This window comes from Neofelis nebulosa, chromosome 14, assembly GCF_028018385.1.
Source record: "Neofelis nebulosa isolate mNeoNeb1 chromosome 14, mNeoNeb1.pri, whole genome shotgun sequence".
In the NCBI taxonomy this organism is placed as follows: domain Eukaryota; kingdom Metazoa; phylum Chordata; class Mammalia; order Carnivora; family Felidae; genus Neofelis; species Neofelis nebulosa.
In genome coordinates, this window is record NC_080795.1 from 74,724,712 (window position 1) to 74,742,175 (window position 17,464).

General features: G+C 54.6%; 1 protein-coding gene across 1 annotated transcript in view; it reads left to right on the top strand.

The window, feature by feature from the left end:
- CCN4 (cellular communication network factor 4) overlaps positions 1 to 17,464 on the top strand; it is a 34,057-nt gene that overhangs the window by 9,440 nt on the left and 7,153 nt on the right. The window contains exons 2-3 of the mRNA XM_058699139.1: positions 8,595 to 8,874; positions 15,267 to 15,527. Coding sequence (XP_058555122.1) covers positions 8,595 to 8,874; positions 15,267 to 15,527 — 541 coding nt within the window. The remainder of the gene's footprint in view (positions 1 to 8,594; positions 8,875 to 15,266; positions 15,528 to 17,464) is intronic.

Sequence of the window (17,464 nt, forward strand, 5' to 3'; positions counted from 1 at the left end):
AGCCATCAGCACAGAGCCCGATGCGGGGCTCGAACCCACGAACCGCGAGATCGTGACCTGAGCCGAAGTCGGACGCTCAACCGACTGAGCCACCCAGGCGCCCCAAGAATGAACAGGTTTCGAAGTTGTTAACACGAATAGTGCTGATACGAATGCCTGCCCCCGACATGTGTGCCACCAAGGGTTAGCGGTCATTAATAGTACTGTCACTCTGTCCCGGAAGACAGCAAATGCTTCCTATAAAAGATCAGGTGGTAAATATTCTAGGCTTTGTGGGCTATAAGGTCTCTGTGGAGTATCCCTCTTTCTTTTTGTTGTTATGTTTTACAGCTTCTTAAAAAAAATGTGAAATCCACTCATTCCCCCTTACAAATCGCAACAGGCCGGATGTGGTCAATGGGTTGAAGGTTCCAACCTTTGTTCTATAATGCAGTTACCCTTTCTATATTCCTATCTCCTCAGAAGGCTGGGGGTTCCCTGAGGCTTTGTACTTGGAATTTAGGAGATGTTTCATATGTGTTTGATGAATGAATGAATGAATGAATGAACGAACAAACGAACACACAAGGGCTTGTTATTTGGAAAGAAGTCTGGCTTCCTGACCCTTCAACCCTGTCATATAAAGTTGAGATCCCCCCCCAGAAACTCACAAGACTGCATGCTTATACATTTTTTTAAATGTTTATTTATTATTGAAAGAGAGAGAGACAGAGTGTGAGCAGGGAAGGGACAGAGAGCGAGGGAGACACAGAATCCGAAGCAGACTGCAGGCTCTGAGCCGTCAGCACAGAGCCAGACGCGGGACTCGAAATCACAAACCGTGAGATCGTGACCTGAGCCGAAGCCAGACGCTCAACCGACTGAGCCACCCAGGCGCCCCAAAACTGCATGCTTATAAAGCCGATTAGCAGAAAATCTCAAAAGATCTTCCACATCCCATGACACGCAGCCTGGCCAATGCCGAGTCAGCCGTGGGGCCTTCTATTCCCTGGAAATCCTGCCATCGGAGCCAGAGACGGGCTTGGAGGGCTCTGGACAGTGCTGGGTCCTCCCACACTCAGGCTAGGTGACGTTAGGGGCTGGGAAACTAAGATATTTCGAAGACAGGCCTCCCCTGCAGGGCAGCCCCCCCGCCCTGGGAACAGGGGTATAGATCCCTAGGGGTTCTCTCCCACAAGGAGCTCAGGAAATAGGTGTCCCCCACTTACACTGTGACTGCCCCATCCATGGTACCAAATGTGAGATCAATGTGGTGGGGACAGCAGGTGGGCCCAGGCCACAGGGGGCCACATTCTTCTACTCCCCCACCTCAGGGCCCTCTTTTCAGTGAAGGGGTGAACAGAAACTGCTTCCCGGCAGCGCAGCCCCTTCCTGAAGCCCCCCCAGAGCACGGTTGGGGTCCGCTCACGCCATTTCTGTCTTAAGCCTGCCCCCTTGTGGAGCCTCTGGGTGCAGCCTCCCAAATGCGGCTGAGCCAAGGCTGTAGGACCATCCCTTCCGGTGGTCTGAGAACTTGGCCAGGGCAAGCCAGGCACGGTGCCGGGGACTGAAGAGGCGGGAAGAGACAGCTCATCCCTGAAAACCCCCATGACGGGGGTCCTTGGCAGCTTGGGCTCAACCCCATCACATTCCTCACCACCCTGAGTGGTAGTCTTGAGGCTGTGCCCTTTCTTCTCACCCCGGTGTCCCTGTCACCGATGAACCACACTCACATTCAGAAGGGGATGGGGTCCACTTTATCATCAAGCAGAAATCTCAGTTCCCTAGGCGCCCCTCCCCGCCACGGCCAGCCTCCCACTTCCTGCCCCCTTGCCTGTTGCCCGGCGTTCTTGGAAAACCGACGTGCGAGTCAAATTGAACACTGACTTGCTCCTGAGGGCTGGAAAACACCCTGAAACCCATAGTTCCTGCTCATCTTTTAAAAAAAATTCTAACATTTATTTATTTTTGAGAGACAGAGAGACAGCATGAGCCGGGGAGGGGCAGAGAGAGAGGGAGACACAGAATCCGAAATGGGCTCCAGGCTCCGAGCCGTCAGCCCAGAGCCCGACGCGGGGCTCGAACTCATGGAGCGTGAGATCGTGAGCTGAGCCGAGGTCGGACGCTTAACCAGCCGAGCCAGCCAGGGGTCTCAGTTCTTCCTCATCTTTAAACAGCATCTCAAAACTGCTTTTGCAGCATTTCCTACAGGGGCTTTCATTTCCCCCCCAAATTTCATCAGGTTAAATGTGTCCGGTAAGTAGTACAATTCAAGGGATCAATCCATTTCTTCCAATCTGCTTAGTGACCACCCTCTTTGTCGGGAGGGCTAAGTGACGCTGTCTTCATCCATTCAGGCAAGCTGTGACGAAATGCCACACGTGGGGGGCTTATAAACAACGGAAGTGCTCGAACGAACATCCGAGGTGGGGGTCGGGAATCTGTATTTTAACAGGGTCCGTGGGCTCACTGTTCTCTGCTGCATGTAGAACTCCGTGGAAAAGTTGGGATACCTGGGGACCCTGACCGCCCACCCGTGTTTGTTCAAGCCTCCGGGTGGTTCTGACAGGCAGAAAAGTCTGGGAACCACCGTGGGAAGCGTTTCTGTTTGCAGTGGGTGTCTCCGAGCTGTCTGGGGAAGGGGGCAGGGCTTGGGGGCGGCTCCTGTGTGTTCTGGCGAATACGGGGAGAGGCTGCCAAACCCAAAGAAAGTGGGAGCTTGGTAAAAGCCTCAGGGGGTCCCAAGGGCCCAGCCAAGCACCCTGGGGTTCCAGGAAGAGCCTCGGCCCCCAGGGGGAAGTCCTAGAGAGAGGGGGACTGTGGCTTTGGTGGGGATTCAAAGGGAGGCCGGAGGCTTCAAGCACGGAGATTAGAGTCAGACCCTGCAGGTTCAATCCTTCTGCCAGTCGCTGCCCGTGCACCTGGGCAACAGCCTGGCCTCCCTGAGTCTCAGTTTCCCCACCGGTTAAGGGCATGGAGAGCTTGTTGCACAAAGGGTTGGTATGAGGCTTCGCTAACCGAATGCATGGAATGCGCTCAGCACCGTATCTGGCACATTTAATGCCGAAGAGGCCTGGCATTAATTATCAAATTCGCCTGCCTGGGCCCCAGGATCGGCTGCGGGCGCCCCTGGCATGGAAGTATAAGGTCTGGGAATTAAGAGCCTGGAAAGGCGGCACAGTGAGACCGAGCCCCGCAAGGACAGGGGATCTGAGGGACCCACCGCTCCAGCCCCGTCCATCATGGGGCCCGCCCCGCTGCAAGTGCCCAGGAAAGATCCTTCCGAAAGGAAACCGTGGGCTTCACGTCCGGCTTCAAATGGGCAGGTGGGTCAAAGAGGAGTTCTAAGGTGCGTCCCAGCTGGAACGCTCAAGGGCCCTTCCGAACGAGTCTGGTCCTAAGCCCGGCTCAGTCTGGTCCCCACCCCCGGCTCGGCAGCAATTATCAGCTCCTGATCTCTCCTGCCCACTCGACCCCAGGACAGTAGCTCAGGCTAGAGTTCATGCAGGAAGCAGGACTTTGAAGGAGGGCGCCAGGCCGCCGGGCCTCAGCTTTGGCAATGACACGGGCGCCGGAGGTCTCCGGGTGCCACGAAGTGCGATCCTGAAGGGACGGACCCTTCACACGGGGATCCCCACAGCCTCTCCGGGAGCTCCCAGCCTCTGGATATTTGCTTTGGTTAGGTCCGATGGGAGCATGTTCTCAAACACCATGGGAGCTCGGTCTTTCCTGCGGGGGGTGACTGAAGACGGCCGAAGGGCCGGGGGCGCCAGACCTCCGGGTAAGGCAGACCTTAGTTTCATCCTGGATGTGCCCCACCCGCCCCCCAACCCCCCCGACTAGCTGTGCGGCCTTCACAGCCACTCAGCCTCGCTGAGCCTCCGTTTCCTCTGCTCCGGGGACAATTAGTAGGCCTGCCTTGTGATTCGTTGAGGGAACCATATGACAGGGGGCAGAAGAACCTCTCCACTGAGAGGTGAGCACTCCGTAGATACTAGCTGCGATGTAAGGGCCTGTGTGTGTGCGCATGTGCACGGGGAAATGGACGGTACGTGGCTCCCGCCCTCAAGGGAGGACAGTGTCGTGGGGGCAACGTACATTGACTCTTCCATTCGTTCTATTGATAGATGTTTATTGACACCTACTCTATGACAGGCTTTGGAAGGCCTGACACCCTCCTACAGCCCCCAGCCGGGAGGAATGTCCAGATGCTTCTTGATTACCTCCACTGGCAGCGCGCTCACTACCTTACAGCTGATTTCCTTCCATTAGAAAATTCTCCACGTACAGTAGTGGGACAAGCACGGACCCAACAGATTTGGGTTTGAGTCAAATTCTACCACTTCCTGCGTGTTAACCATGAATAAGTCCCTTTGCTGACATACACAATGGAGATCGCGATACCAACCGCTGTGGGGAAGACAAGACAGGCCACAATAACTGAGACCTGGCTCAAGACTGGCCCCTGGCGGCCACCAGAGCTGTGGTCTGCAATGGAATGGACTGGCCAGGACAAGCCAGAAGCTCTAGCCGAGTGGTGCTTGGGCCCAGAACCTTGGTGGGTGGGGGTATCTAGTCGTAAGGACATCATTGTACAACAGAGAAGACCAAGGCTCAGCAAGTGAACTCCCAGAGTCTCTTGGACAGTATGTTGCAAAGACTAGACGTGGCCCAGGGTGACGTTTCTTTTTTTTTTTTTTTTTTTTTTAATTTTTTTTTCAACGTTTTTTATTTATTTTTGGGACAGAGAGAGACAGAGCATGAACGGGGGAGGGGCAGAGAGAGAGGGAGACACAGAATCGGAAACAGGCTCCAGGCTCCGAGCCATCAGCCCAGAGCCTGACGCGGGGCTCGAACTCACGGACCGCGAGATCGTGACCTGGCTGAAGTCGGACGCTTAACCGACTGCGCCACCCAGGCGCCCCTGGGGTGACGTTTCTAAAATACACATCTGTGCCCCAATCTTTCTCCTGCTAACATCCTTCAACAAATCATCGCAGCAGACTCCAGCCAAAAGCCTGAGACCTTAGACAGGCATTCAAGGCTCTCCTTGATCTTTGTGCCCAGCGACCTCATTGTCATCTATGAGGCGGTGCCCATGTGCTTGCGTCTGGGGCACGGGGAGAATTGTGGGAGCTGGTGCAGGGTGCGGGCAAGAGGCAGGAGGAGATTGAGGTCATGCACCCTTGCTTCCTTCGAGTCTTGCACAAAGCCTGGCACGTGGTAGGTGTTCGCGAAGCATCTGTTTCCGTAGAATGCGCGAAAGAGTGGATGCACATGTCCCCAACTCAACTGTCCACCCCTGAGGGCAGGAACCACCTGCCACCCCTTTGCTTCCCTGCGTTGCACACACACACACACACACACACACACACACACACAGAATTTATCATCAGGAGGGGTGTGCAGTCACAAGCCCTGTGGTGTCAACGCTGGACAAGGCAGCAAGGATTCAGGGGGTTTCACACCAAATGCGGGAGTCCTCAGGCCCCCCATGCACTCCGGGTACCTTCTCCTTTGGACTGAGGGCTAGGAGATTTCCCACCAGCAGATGGCGCCAAGAGCCAGGACTGGGTTAAAGATGCCCAGAGCCCACCGCTGGCAGCCCCACGTCCCCTAACTGGCTTCCCTCAAGGAGCTGTGTGCCCCGGGGCTCCGGGTAGGTACTAAAATGGAGGCTTCCTCCTTCCTTCCCTCCCTCCTTTCCTTCCTTCCTTCCTTCCTTCCTTCCTTCCTTCCTTCCTTCCTTCTTTCCTTCCTTCTTTCCTTCCTTCCTTCCTTCCTTCCTTCCTTCCTTCTTTCCTTCCTTCCCTCCCTCTCTCCCTCCTTCTTCCTTCCTTCCTTCCTTCCTTCCTTCCTTCCTTCCTTCCTTCTTTCCTTCCTTCCTTCCTTCCTTCCTTCCTTCCTTCCTTCTTTCCTTCCTTCCCTCCCTCTCTCTCTCTTCCTTCCTTCCTTCCTTCCTTCCTTCTTTCCTTCCTTCTTTCCTTCCTTCCTTCCTTCCTTCCTTCTTTCCTTCCTTCCCTCCCTCTCTCTCTCTTCCTTCCTTCCTTCCTTCCTTCCTTCCTTCCTTCTTTCCCCTTCCTTCTTTCTTTCTTTCTTTCTTTCTTTCTTTCTTTCTTTCCTTCCTTCCTTAACTTGGAGACCCAGGTGACCATATGGAGAAGGGTCCCTGCCAGGTTATAGCCAATCCCACCTCAGCTCAAAGTGAGCCCTATGCTCCCCGCAAGCCCTGTGCCGAGCCCTGTGGGGGTGGAAGAGGATGCCCAACCAAGAAATGCAAAGGAGAAGTCATGCTTTTGAGCATGGGACACCAAATCAAGGGACACCAAAGCCCCTGGGGTCAACAGTCCCGTGTGCACCCAGTCCACTAGGCAACACTTACAAAGCCCTGCTGTGCTCACATTCTAGTAGAGAAGGAACACCTCGAACATCGTCTGGGGGAGGCATGGAAGGCTTCCTGGAGGACAGGGCTTTTTGTTTCCTCTGCCGTGTGTGCGTGTGCGTGTGCGTGAGTGTGTGTGACCTGAGGGCCTGGGGATGGGTCAGAGACAGTCCCTGAGACAGTTGCTTACGAAGCTCTGAGCCTTCTAGTGTCACAGACAGATGAGGGAAATTCTCTCCACAGAGTCAGAAAGAGGTAAATATGTGTGCATACCTCCGGTTGGCTTTATTGATGAGGGGGGCTGGGGTTTTATTGTGTCGCACTGTGTTTATGAGGAAAAGCAAGCATGGGCAGGGAAACTTATGTCCCTCTGGTAGAAAAGGGCACAACTGAGCCCCAAAACCAAACCCAGAGGTGACGAAAGCCTCAAATCAAGGTCTGCCTATTTGATTTTGAAGGGCCCTTCATTTGTTAAATCGATTTTTGCAGCAACTATTATGTGCCAAAGCCATAACCAAGAGCCCCGCCCATCCAGCACCCCAACCTGAATCATCTCACCTGGCCGCTGGTCCACCCAGCGAGGTGGACTTCACTCCCCTCGACAGAGCCATTTCCTGCCCTTCCCGAGAGCCCCCGGGGCTCCCCTGGGATGCCCGGCACTCTGCATACAGGCTTGCATTGTAATAACTCCCCTCTAATGTCGGTCTCTCCCCTACGCTGTGGGTGCTCCAAAATCAGAGAAGGTTTCAGTTCATCTTCAAATGCCTCAAACTTGAGAGAGGCTGTGAGCTGGCTCAGCTGGGGGTGGGGGGTGGGGGGTGCAACTACAAGAACCCAGAAGGCAAACGTAAAGGGCATAGAAATACGAGTCACAAGAGTCGTGTGTATCTCGGTCCTGACCCATATTGTGTCATCCTGAACACGTCCGTCTGCCCTTTTGGGTCTCAGTTTCCTCCTCGGGAGAAGGGAGGACGAATCTGTCTGAATCTGTCCACATGTGCTGTTCAAAGGAAGAAATGCAGATCTCTAAGTTCCACAGAGCAAGGCTTCCTGGGTTCGAGATAGAGGGACTGGCCCCGGGGCCTGACCAGCCCCACCTTGGCCCCTCACAGAAGCCCTGGTCCCATCTTTGCTGACCTTGGAATTCTGGAGTCACGGTTGAGAAGTCCTGGATGGGGTCCTCCCCAGCAGGGACCACGCTGGCCTGGGGGTGGGAGAATGGCCAGAAGCTGGCTGCACGCTCTCTGTCCTCAGGCAATTCCCTTTCTCCCGGGGCCTCAGTCTCCTCCTGTATGAAGAGGGAGGGTTCAGGGAAAGAGCCAGAGGAGGTGGGAAGGTGACTGGCTCCCAGAGGTACAGGCGGCTTGAAGCTCCCAAACTCAAAGACACCCCAGAGCCGCCTTCCGTTGTGTCCACCTGGGATGGCTTTTGGGACCTGTCCCCGCCCCCCTTCCCGGCTTCCCGGTGTTGTGTCCCTCATATTTTCCGGATGGAGATGAACGTGTGGGCTGGAGGATGGGAAGGGGGCCCTGGAAGCACGTGGGTGGGGGACTCCCCTCTGCAGGCCTGACGCTAGCCACAGGGGCTAACTCCCCTCTGCAGGGGCAGGGAGAGCCAGCCCCCGCACCCCGTAGCCTTTCCCTGGTGCTCAGAGAAAAAATAATGACAATGACAGCAGTAATGATAATAATAATAATAATAATAATGTCAGCTGGCTAACACCTGGTGTCAGATATGAGTCACCTGACCCCACAGGCTGCCAAGGACTCAGTGGAGTGAAGAGGGTGGCTCTCTGGGCCGCAGAGGCAAGGCAGTAGGATGCGGGGCACACCTTGCAATCTGACTAATCAGAAGGCATTCACTCCTCAAAGCCTCAGCTCCCCATCCGTGAAATGAGACGGGCTCAGTGCCCTCCCAGGTTATGGGGTGCTCGAGAAGGGAAGGAAACACACATGAGGCTTAGTGGGGCCAGAGTTCTGACATGGAATCTGGGCCCCACCTCCTCCAGCAGGGAGACTGAGGAAATTGGCTTCACTTCTCTGACCCCCTGGCTCCTCGGTCCTTCCTGTTTGCTTTACTGAAGGGAAAGGAGATGTCCGGCTCTCAAAAACAGGGTAGAAAGACATAATTTTACGTATCCCTTTTAACACCACGAAGAAGAGAAGGTGCTCGCTAGCCCTTTGGGCTTTGAACCCCTGCCTGGCAGTCCTTTATCTCTGCTGTTCCCCCACAGGTCTTCTCTCCAGCCCCCACGGCCATGGCCATCACCCCAGTGCCACTGGAGGATACATCTTCACACCCCCAGTTCTGCAAGTGGCCATGTGAGTGCCCGCCGTCCCCACCCCGCTGCCCGCTGGGGGTCAGCCTCATCACAGACGGCTGTGAATGCTGTAAAATGTGTGCGCAGCAGCTTGGGGACAACTGCACAGAGGCAGCCATCTGTGACCCCCACCGGGGCCTCTACTGCGATTACAGTGGGGACCGCCCGAGGTACGCAATAGGAGTGTGTGCACGTAAGTGAGACCCTCCCTACCTTCTGGCCAGCCCCCAGCACCCCCAGCTCTAGCCCTCACCCATAGCCCTTTCCCTGGCCAGGCTCCTGCACCCCCCACCATTCTAGTCCATGATCAGAGGTCAGAAGCTAGGCCCTTCTTGAGGAGGGAGGGACGCCTGCCTTCCACTTGCCTCCAGAACCTGGCTTCCTGCTCTCTTCTCCAGCTGGGAGTTACATCCATGGCTGACTGGGGGAAGGGAGCCACCAGGAACCTAAGCATGGTTTTGTTCTTTTAGTGGTAGACACTTTGTGGGATGCCTATGCCTCCCAGAGGTACCAAAACCCATCAGAGTTCCAGATGTTCCAGTAATATTCTAAATTTAAATAATATGGCTTTTAAAAATCCACTAACCTTGAAAGAATCAAATCCAGCAGCCTGCAATCATCCCTTTCTATACACCCATGTTCCTTCTGTAACTACAGTCACTTTTAACTTTTTAGCCCTTTCTTCTGGTAGTAATCACTATGTAATATATGTCTTCTCTGGTAACTTAATTGGATTAAAATGCCAATTTTGGATAACCCCTCAATGTTCCTACATGTTAGCTGATGACTTAACTCCTCAATACCACCTGATACATCCCCTATCTTCCAGTATCATTTTCATAATTTTTGGTTATACAATAGTCAGTATTTACAATATTCTGACTAGTAAACAATGTTGCTGAAGCATGAGATACTGTACTTGTTTGAATTTCCTTTCTCATGAAGCTTTTTGGTTTTCCTGGGGTTCTAATTGCCTTTGCTTTTTCTTTACCCTTGGTCTTTATAATATCCTCATGCTGGGGGAAAACAACTGTTTGTTGTTTGTTTGCTCTTCCGGTGCTCTATCATGTCCTTTTTTGTTCCCAGGGACTTCCTTACAAGGACTTTCTGATCTCATGCTTCTACCTGGAATGTAGTCACTTAGCTTGAATCATCTAAGCACTTATCCAAAATACATGACCCAGCATGATGAAAAGAGGTAACTAGGCATCGTGACGCAGCAGCCTAACTTCTGAAAAATTACACAAAGCCTCGTAAACCCAAGAACCTCTTTCCTCCCTTAGTGCTGAAGCAAGACTTCTCCATAACTGTGACCCCATATGCACCCAATTACATGTTCACACGTAGTACAGGCTCTCATCCTTGGCTAATCTACTGTATCTCCTGAGGCGGGTTGTTGATGAGGGTTATGCACATAATTCCACATCAAACAATCCTACCTGTGCCTCACGGTTAATTATAAGCACCGTCTGCTCTTTTATCATTGGTTCATGCTTCAACTATCATAGCAAGTCATCTGCCTTTAGCTTTCCAAGTAACCACCCTCGATTCTCCCACCCTTCTACTTTTTTTGCCCCCTTTTATTCAGACTCATTATTAGCCCCACAAAACAGTGTGTTTGTTCAAAGAGAACTTGCCGCGCCACCTGCACAGAATCATCTGACGTGTCGGCTAAAAACATTGCCCTTGAGCCCGACCCCCAGACATACTGAGTAGAATTCTCTAGAGGTGAAGGTGGTGTCTACACCTTTAACAAGTTTCCCGGGTGATTCTCATGCATACCCAACTCTGAGACTGCTTACAGAGAGAGACAGTTGCATAGTTTTCTCCCCATACCCAGGTGAGGAAAGCTGGCTGAGCCTTCCTCCACTAGAATCCCTTCCAGCTATATGAGACTGTCTCATCATTTCTTTCCCCTTTTGGAAGCTGTTATTCCAGGGCATTAAAAAGGGAACTCAGTTCACTGTTATCACTCTAATGTCTAAAGCTGCACTGACATCTTGCTATGTGCCAGGCACCTCATCTTTAGAGACATTGTCTCATGGACCCAGAGAGGGTGCAGGCCCTCAAACTGCCTCTCCTGCCTGCCTTTCCCCCACCAGAGGCCCGGAAAACCGCCTTCCCAATCCACACACACCCCCTATCTCTTTGTATCTCAGGTCCTGCCTTTGCTCACGATAGCCTCTTAGCTCCCCCTCACCATGAGCCCCTGTGTATTTCCTCTCCTTTTATCTGGAAAGAAAACTGGTCCACAGATTTTAATAGATATCACACCTGCCAAGGGTTCCCTGGTCGCATCGGTTTGCAGACACTAGAATAAACAATGTTGAACAAGTATACAGAGCTTCTGAGAGGTTTTAAATGTTCACGTCCACTGTAAAATTCCAAAACGGGAGGTACCAGAAGAAACCCTATTTTTGAAACGTAAGTGCACAGGGAATTGTTTTGTCCAGGTAGATGTTTACTGCTCACCCACCCCACCACACACACATGCACATTCACAGATACACACACACACACACACACACACACCTCACTAGTATTCTACCAAACATCTTCCCAGAAATGCTGCCATGGTGTCTGAGTTCACGACCCCCCAAGGCAAGAAAGAGGAGAGGCCAACGTCTGATGGCCATACAGAGGAAGGCACCTCAGGGCGAGAAGAAGAAAGAGAAAGTCCCTTTAAACAGACAGTTTTTTGGCAAATGGTCAACTCAACCTATGGATGGTCCCCAAGACAGGTTAAATCTGTCCATGGAGGTGTGCGTGTAATGAGGCCAAGACAAGGCAGGTCATAACAACAAGCAATCACAACACTGACACATGTAACTCAGAGAAAGGCGGAACTATGGCAAACTAATGAATGCAAGCTTTGGCTACCAGAGGTCACAGCTCCCGGGCACAAGCCACCGTGGCCAGGCAGAAAAGTGAGCTTGGACTTGTCCATGCTGCTCAGTCTTCAAGAGAATCCAAAAATCCGGATTTGTGTATAATTTGTAAATGTTGGCGACATGTTCCAAAAAAAAAATTTTTTTTAAACACTCTGTGGGCCAAACTAAATACTTCTGTGGGCAAAGAGTGACCTCTGAATTATACTCTTTGGCTATTTTGGTTGTACAAACATTACTCTGCATTTAACACAGCTGGGTCAGGCCTGAGAGCAGTGTGGTTTGCTGGAAGGATCATGAAATTTACAGGCAGACGGACCTGGGTTTTTGAATCTTGGCCCTGCTGTTTGCTGGCTACGTGACCTTGGGCACATCACTTAAGGAGCTTGATCAAACCAACCTCATGCAGTTGTTGAGAATAAACAAAGGGACCGCATTAAAGCCTCAAATGTGACCAGCTGTTCTGGGTCATTGCTTTACTTGATTTGTTTTAACTTTCCCTTGTAGAAATTATCTCAGCCTTGTCCATGGTCATCCTCAGAGGAGCCTCGTTGCAGGCCCAGACTCCCCAGTGTGGACAGCGAGGGAGTAGAAAGCTCACACATGGTCTCTGGAGCTGGACAATCTAAGTTCGAACCCCAGCGCCTTAACTAATACGGTGTCACTAGGCAAGCTACATAACCCTTGAAGTGTCAGTTTCCTCATCAAGGAAAATGTGACAAATAAGGCCTACATCTTTGGGTGATTGAGACGTCAAGAACCTGATACATGGTCAGAGCACAATACAGATTAGGGCCCACCCCACCTCCCATCCACCCATCCATCCATCCACCCACCCATCCACCCATCCATCCATCCATCCATCCACTGACTCGTTCACATAGTTATGAACAGGTGGGTGATAATCCAACAGTGGGGTTACAACAAGGCATGACCCCTGTCCTTGCTCCCATGCAGCTGACGCTCCAGTAGGAGGTGGGTGAGGGACGTGAAGGCTTGGATTGTGGAACAAGAGATTTGAGTTCCTGCTGGTCCTTCAGTAAGAGGAAGGCTCACCAGGCCATGGCTGTGCTTGCAAAGTCTGAGATTAGATAGGAGGTGGTGAGCTTCCCATTAGCGTGCAAGTGAACGAGGAGGGCACGTTAGAGTCTGCTGTGGGCCCAGCCGTACAGCTTTCATACAGCCCTACTCTCGCTCTCACCAGCGGTGGGCAGGATGCTCAGGGCCACTATCGCCCAGCAGTCCCAGACTCCCAGGAGACTGGGAACAGCTTTCAGAAGCAAGGTTCCCAATCTTGACCGCAAACTGGATTCACCTGAGGAGCTCAAACCTGCAAAGGTCAAGGGCTCCTGGGTGGCTCGGTCAGTTAAGCATCCGACTCGTGATCTCAGCTCAGGTCTTGATCTCAGGGTCAAGTTGGGCTCTGCCGTGGGCATGAAGCCTACTTTAAAAAAAATACTAAGGCCCGGAAAATAACCATAAAAGTACAGCGTCCCATCATCTGGGGCACAGGGCGGGGGTCAGAATTTTTGAAAGTTCCCCAGCTGGTGCCTCCGTGCAGCTGGTGGTGACAGCCACTGGGCCAAGGGCTCCCTGGCACCCGGTGCCGCCTCGTCCCTGCAAAGTTCCCCCACCCAGGGGCAGAGACCAGGTTTCAGCACACCCCTTCTCCCCCTCCACCATCATGCCCACACACGCGCACGCGTGCACACACACGCGCACGCGTGCTCCCACCTTCCGGGTGCAAGGGCGCGGTCGGGGGTGACTCAGAGCAAGAGGATGAGTGATTCACCCAGGGCTTCCTCCGCTTCGCCTTGTTTTGGTTCGGTTTGTTGTTGTTTTTTTTCCAATTTCCCCTCCTCTACCGGTGTCTGGTGGAAGGAAATGGGCTGTGGGGCTATCGCTCCCCTGGGTTCGAGGTGCAGCTCCATCATTTCACCAGCTGGGTGACCTTGAGCTAATGAATCACTTGACCTCCCCGTCTGCCAAACGGGGAAAATAAAACTCTCCTCGTGAAGTCCCCGGGAGAACTGAATGAGATAACATATCAGATGGTGCCTGGCACGAGATCAGATGGTCAGCGAGCGTTAGCGCCTTTCCTTTCTGGGCCTCCTCCCTGCACGATCTCCTCCCAGGAAAAACAGCAGCCGCGCCAACATTCCCACAGGCTGAGGCTCTGCGTCTAGCTGGGTCGCCTTCGGCACGTGACTTCACGGAGACCCAGTTTTGCTAGATGTGAAAACGAAGGTGACGGTGGGTGGTGTTTCCGTCTCGGATGAAATCAGCAATGCCAGGAAGCCTGGCACCGAGCAGGTCAGGTGACCGCGGACAGCGCTGGGAGATACCAGGGCTATTATATTATATCGGTGACCACCTGCAGGCAAACCCGGGAGATGCTCTGGAACTACGGTCAGACCGCGGATTCCAAACTAGCCCTCCTCGGGTGCGCCCTCTTGCTGCCTGGGAGCTCTCTGCCTGCACTTCCAGACGCTGTCCTCAAGGCGGGACGCGTCTGGGGTGGAAGGGGCGGGGCGTGCAGCGCTGGCCAGGCCCAGCGGCCCCCGACCCCCCCCCCCCCCCCGCCGGGCCCCTGAACTTGCTTACTGCGATCTCCCGTCTCACGAAGAACCCTCGAGGCCACTCACCCCAAAGCCAGCTCCTCCAGGACAGAGCACCTCTCCCCTTCCGGGGCTCAGGTCATAGAAGCAGGAGTCGTTCCTGACTCTCCTCTGCTCCTCGCATCCCATCCGGCAGCTGTTCCTTCCAAGCACATCCAGAAGCTGAGCCCTCCTCCGGGGTGGTCCAAGCACAGCCACCTGTTCTCTCTGCTCACCATCCAGCGCCGCGCGTGCTCTTGGGCGGCGTGATTCCTAGAGCTGAGTCACCAGTTACTTCTCGAATAGATCCTGGGTATCCAGGTGCTAACAGCTTTGCCTCTTCCTCTGAGCCTGCAGGGAAGCCCTCGCCCCCCTCCCGGGAGTGCTCCCACCTGGCCCTTTACACCTGCAGCCCTTCCCCCGCCCGGCAGGCTCCTCCCCCGACACCTGTGCCGCCTACCGTCCTCACCTCCTTCTGTCTTTGCCGAAGCCGCATCACTCGGGTGAGGCTTGGCTGCCCACTTCAATCAGCCACTGCCCCCCATCCCCCAGCCGCCCCTCCTCTTCTCTGTTCTCCCGGGCACTGGTGCCCATCAACACACTGTGTGATCTGTCTTTCCTGTGTCACCCCCCACTGTCATGTAAGCTCTATGGGGGCATGGTTTTGTCTGTTTTGGTCGCTGCTGAGTCTCCAGTGCCTAGAACCTTCCATAAATATGCATTGGATGAGTGGAATCTTTGTTCCAAAGTGTTCTGATTGGCTCTACACTTGGCCGTCTCAGAACCATGACCCTAGAGGCATTTGTCAGTACTAGGCTCTGTGCCACATGCTGGGGGTGGGGCAGGAAGGGTCGCATAGGCTCTTGCGCCCACCATGCCCTAGCTTCTCACCGGCTGCCAGCCTGGCCCCTGGGGGTCACTCGGCGGGTGATGGCGCAGCCGCACCCCGCACTCCCGCCCTGCGGTGGCCCTGCCTGCCCGCCCTCGCCCACGCGTGGTGCTCCCCGAGGGCTGGCACAGGTCCAGAGGCGGGAGGTGTCCGCATGGGGGCGCTCGAGCCCACTGGGCCCGAGCCTAGCGGCGGCTGTGTGTATTCGCAGAGGTGGTCGGCGTGGGCTGCGTCCTGGACGGGGTGCGCTACACCAACGGCCAGTCCTTCCAGCCCAGCTGCAAGTACAACTGCACGTGCGTGGACGGCGCCGTGGGCTGCACACCCCTGTGCGTGCGCGCGCGCCCCCCGCGCCTCTGGTGCCGCCGCCCCCGGCGGGTGCGCGTGCCCGGCCGCTGTTGCCAGCAGTGGGTGTGCGACGACGTTGCGACAACGCCGCACAAGACGGCGCAGCGCCACACAGGCGCCCTAGGTGGGTTCCGGGGAGAGGGGACTGGACGGGGGGGGGGGGGGGGGGGGGGGGGGAAGGGGGGGGGAAGGGAGGGCGGGGCCGGGGGCCCTGACCACTGTGGTTGGCACACGCCCTGAGTCCCAGTCCCAGAGCACCACCCCACCAGCTGCGTGACCTCTGGGACCCTACTTCTCCATCTGTCCCGTCTGTCTTATGGGGTCCTCGCAGCAGAAAATGAGGAAGAGCTTTTAAAGAACAAAGCCAGATACATGGGAGTCATTGTTATCCTACTTAAGAGATTAGGTAGGGGAGTGGGGGTGCAGGAACGGTGTGTGCGCGCCCCCAGGAGGAGAAGCATGAACACAAGGTGCAAGGGAGGGAGAGGGGGTAGGTGGCTTCCGCCTCGCTATGGAGGATAGGTGGGCAGGTGAGCCAGAGGAAGCCCTGGAAAAGGAGGAGAGGGACAGGCCCACTTGTTTTAACACTGCTTCCTGGAGTAGCCCAATGCCAGCCACTTCTCAGGTACCAGATCAATGTTTGTCATATGGGTGGATGGGCAGATGATGGATGGATGGGCGGATGGATGGATGGACGGATGGATGGGCAGATGGATGGATGGATGGATGGGCGGATGGATGGATGGATGGATGCACAGATGGATGGATGGATGGGCAGATGGGTGGATGGATGGATGGGCGGATGGATGGATGAGTGGATGGATGGGCAGATGGATGGATGGGTAGATGGATAGATTCGTGGATGGATGGGCAGATGGATGGATGGGCAGATGGATGGGTGGGCAGATGGATGGATGGATGGGCCAGTGAGGATCTGAGCTAGGGCAGTTGGGGTGGAGATTGCAAGGAAGGTACTGATGTGAGAAGCACTACATGAGGAGTAGGACCGGGGTCATAGCATCAATCCACTGCAGAGAGAGTTCTGGAAGCCATGCACCTGGGGCTGCCTATGGCGAGTACGATGGTCCAGGGATGATATGTAGAGTGAGACAGAGGTCTGGGAGGGCTGACATTTGAGGGGGACAGGGACAGAGTGTGGGGAATAGAAGAGGAAAACCAGGAGCAGCTGATGACACGGAAGACAGCAGATGAGGATATCTCTAGAAGGAAAGTGTCTGCCAGACAAGTGGACATGAAGGAGTGAAAAGATGCCAACAGAGTCTGGGGTTTCAAGGGTACTGATGGTTTCCTAACAATTGTAAGTGCCTGAGATTGTTCAGGGAGACTGTGTAGAGCAAGGTTTCTCAACCTTGGTACAGACAACATCCCAGACCAGAGAAGACTCTGTGGGGAGGGCTGCCTTGTGCATTGTGGGGTGTCTACCAGCACCCCGGCCTCTCCCTACTAGATGTCTGCAGCACCTGCCTCTCAGGGAGTAACAACCAAAAATACCTGCAGACATTGCCATTGGACACTGGGGGACAAAATAGCCCAGGTGGAGAACCATAGGTGTGGCCCCGGAAACACCACCATTCAAGGCCAGGGAGAGAAAAAGCTGAGACAGGCGAATCCAAGAGGCAGGACAGAAACGGGAGAAAGAGGTTTTGCAGAAGCTAGGTGAAGAAGGTGTTTCAGAGAACAAACTGGAAAGCAGGAAAGGGGGGGTGGTGCCAGGGGACCAGCCCAGACAATAGAGATGTGCCCCCAGGCTGTGTGCCCTCAGCGGGTGCCACCCTCCAGTGGTCCTGCCCCTCCCCGCAGTTCCGGGGGGCAGAGCCTCTCCGGAGGGGCCTGGGCTGGCCGTGCTCTGTTCCTAGCAGGCCCAAGGCAATAGTCCCACCGTGGCCCCCAACCGGCAGAGCCACACAAGGGTCACAGGGGGAGGGGCAGTGGCTGGCTGCCCATTGTATGTGGCCCAGTGACCCCGTTCTGACCCAGGACGAGCAGAGCCCCTGCCTGCCAGTGGGCGACCCAGAAACCAAAGCCCTTTTATCCTCCTAG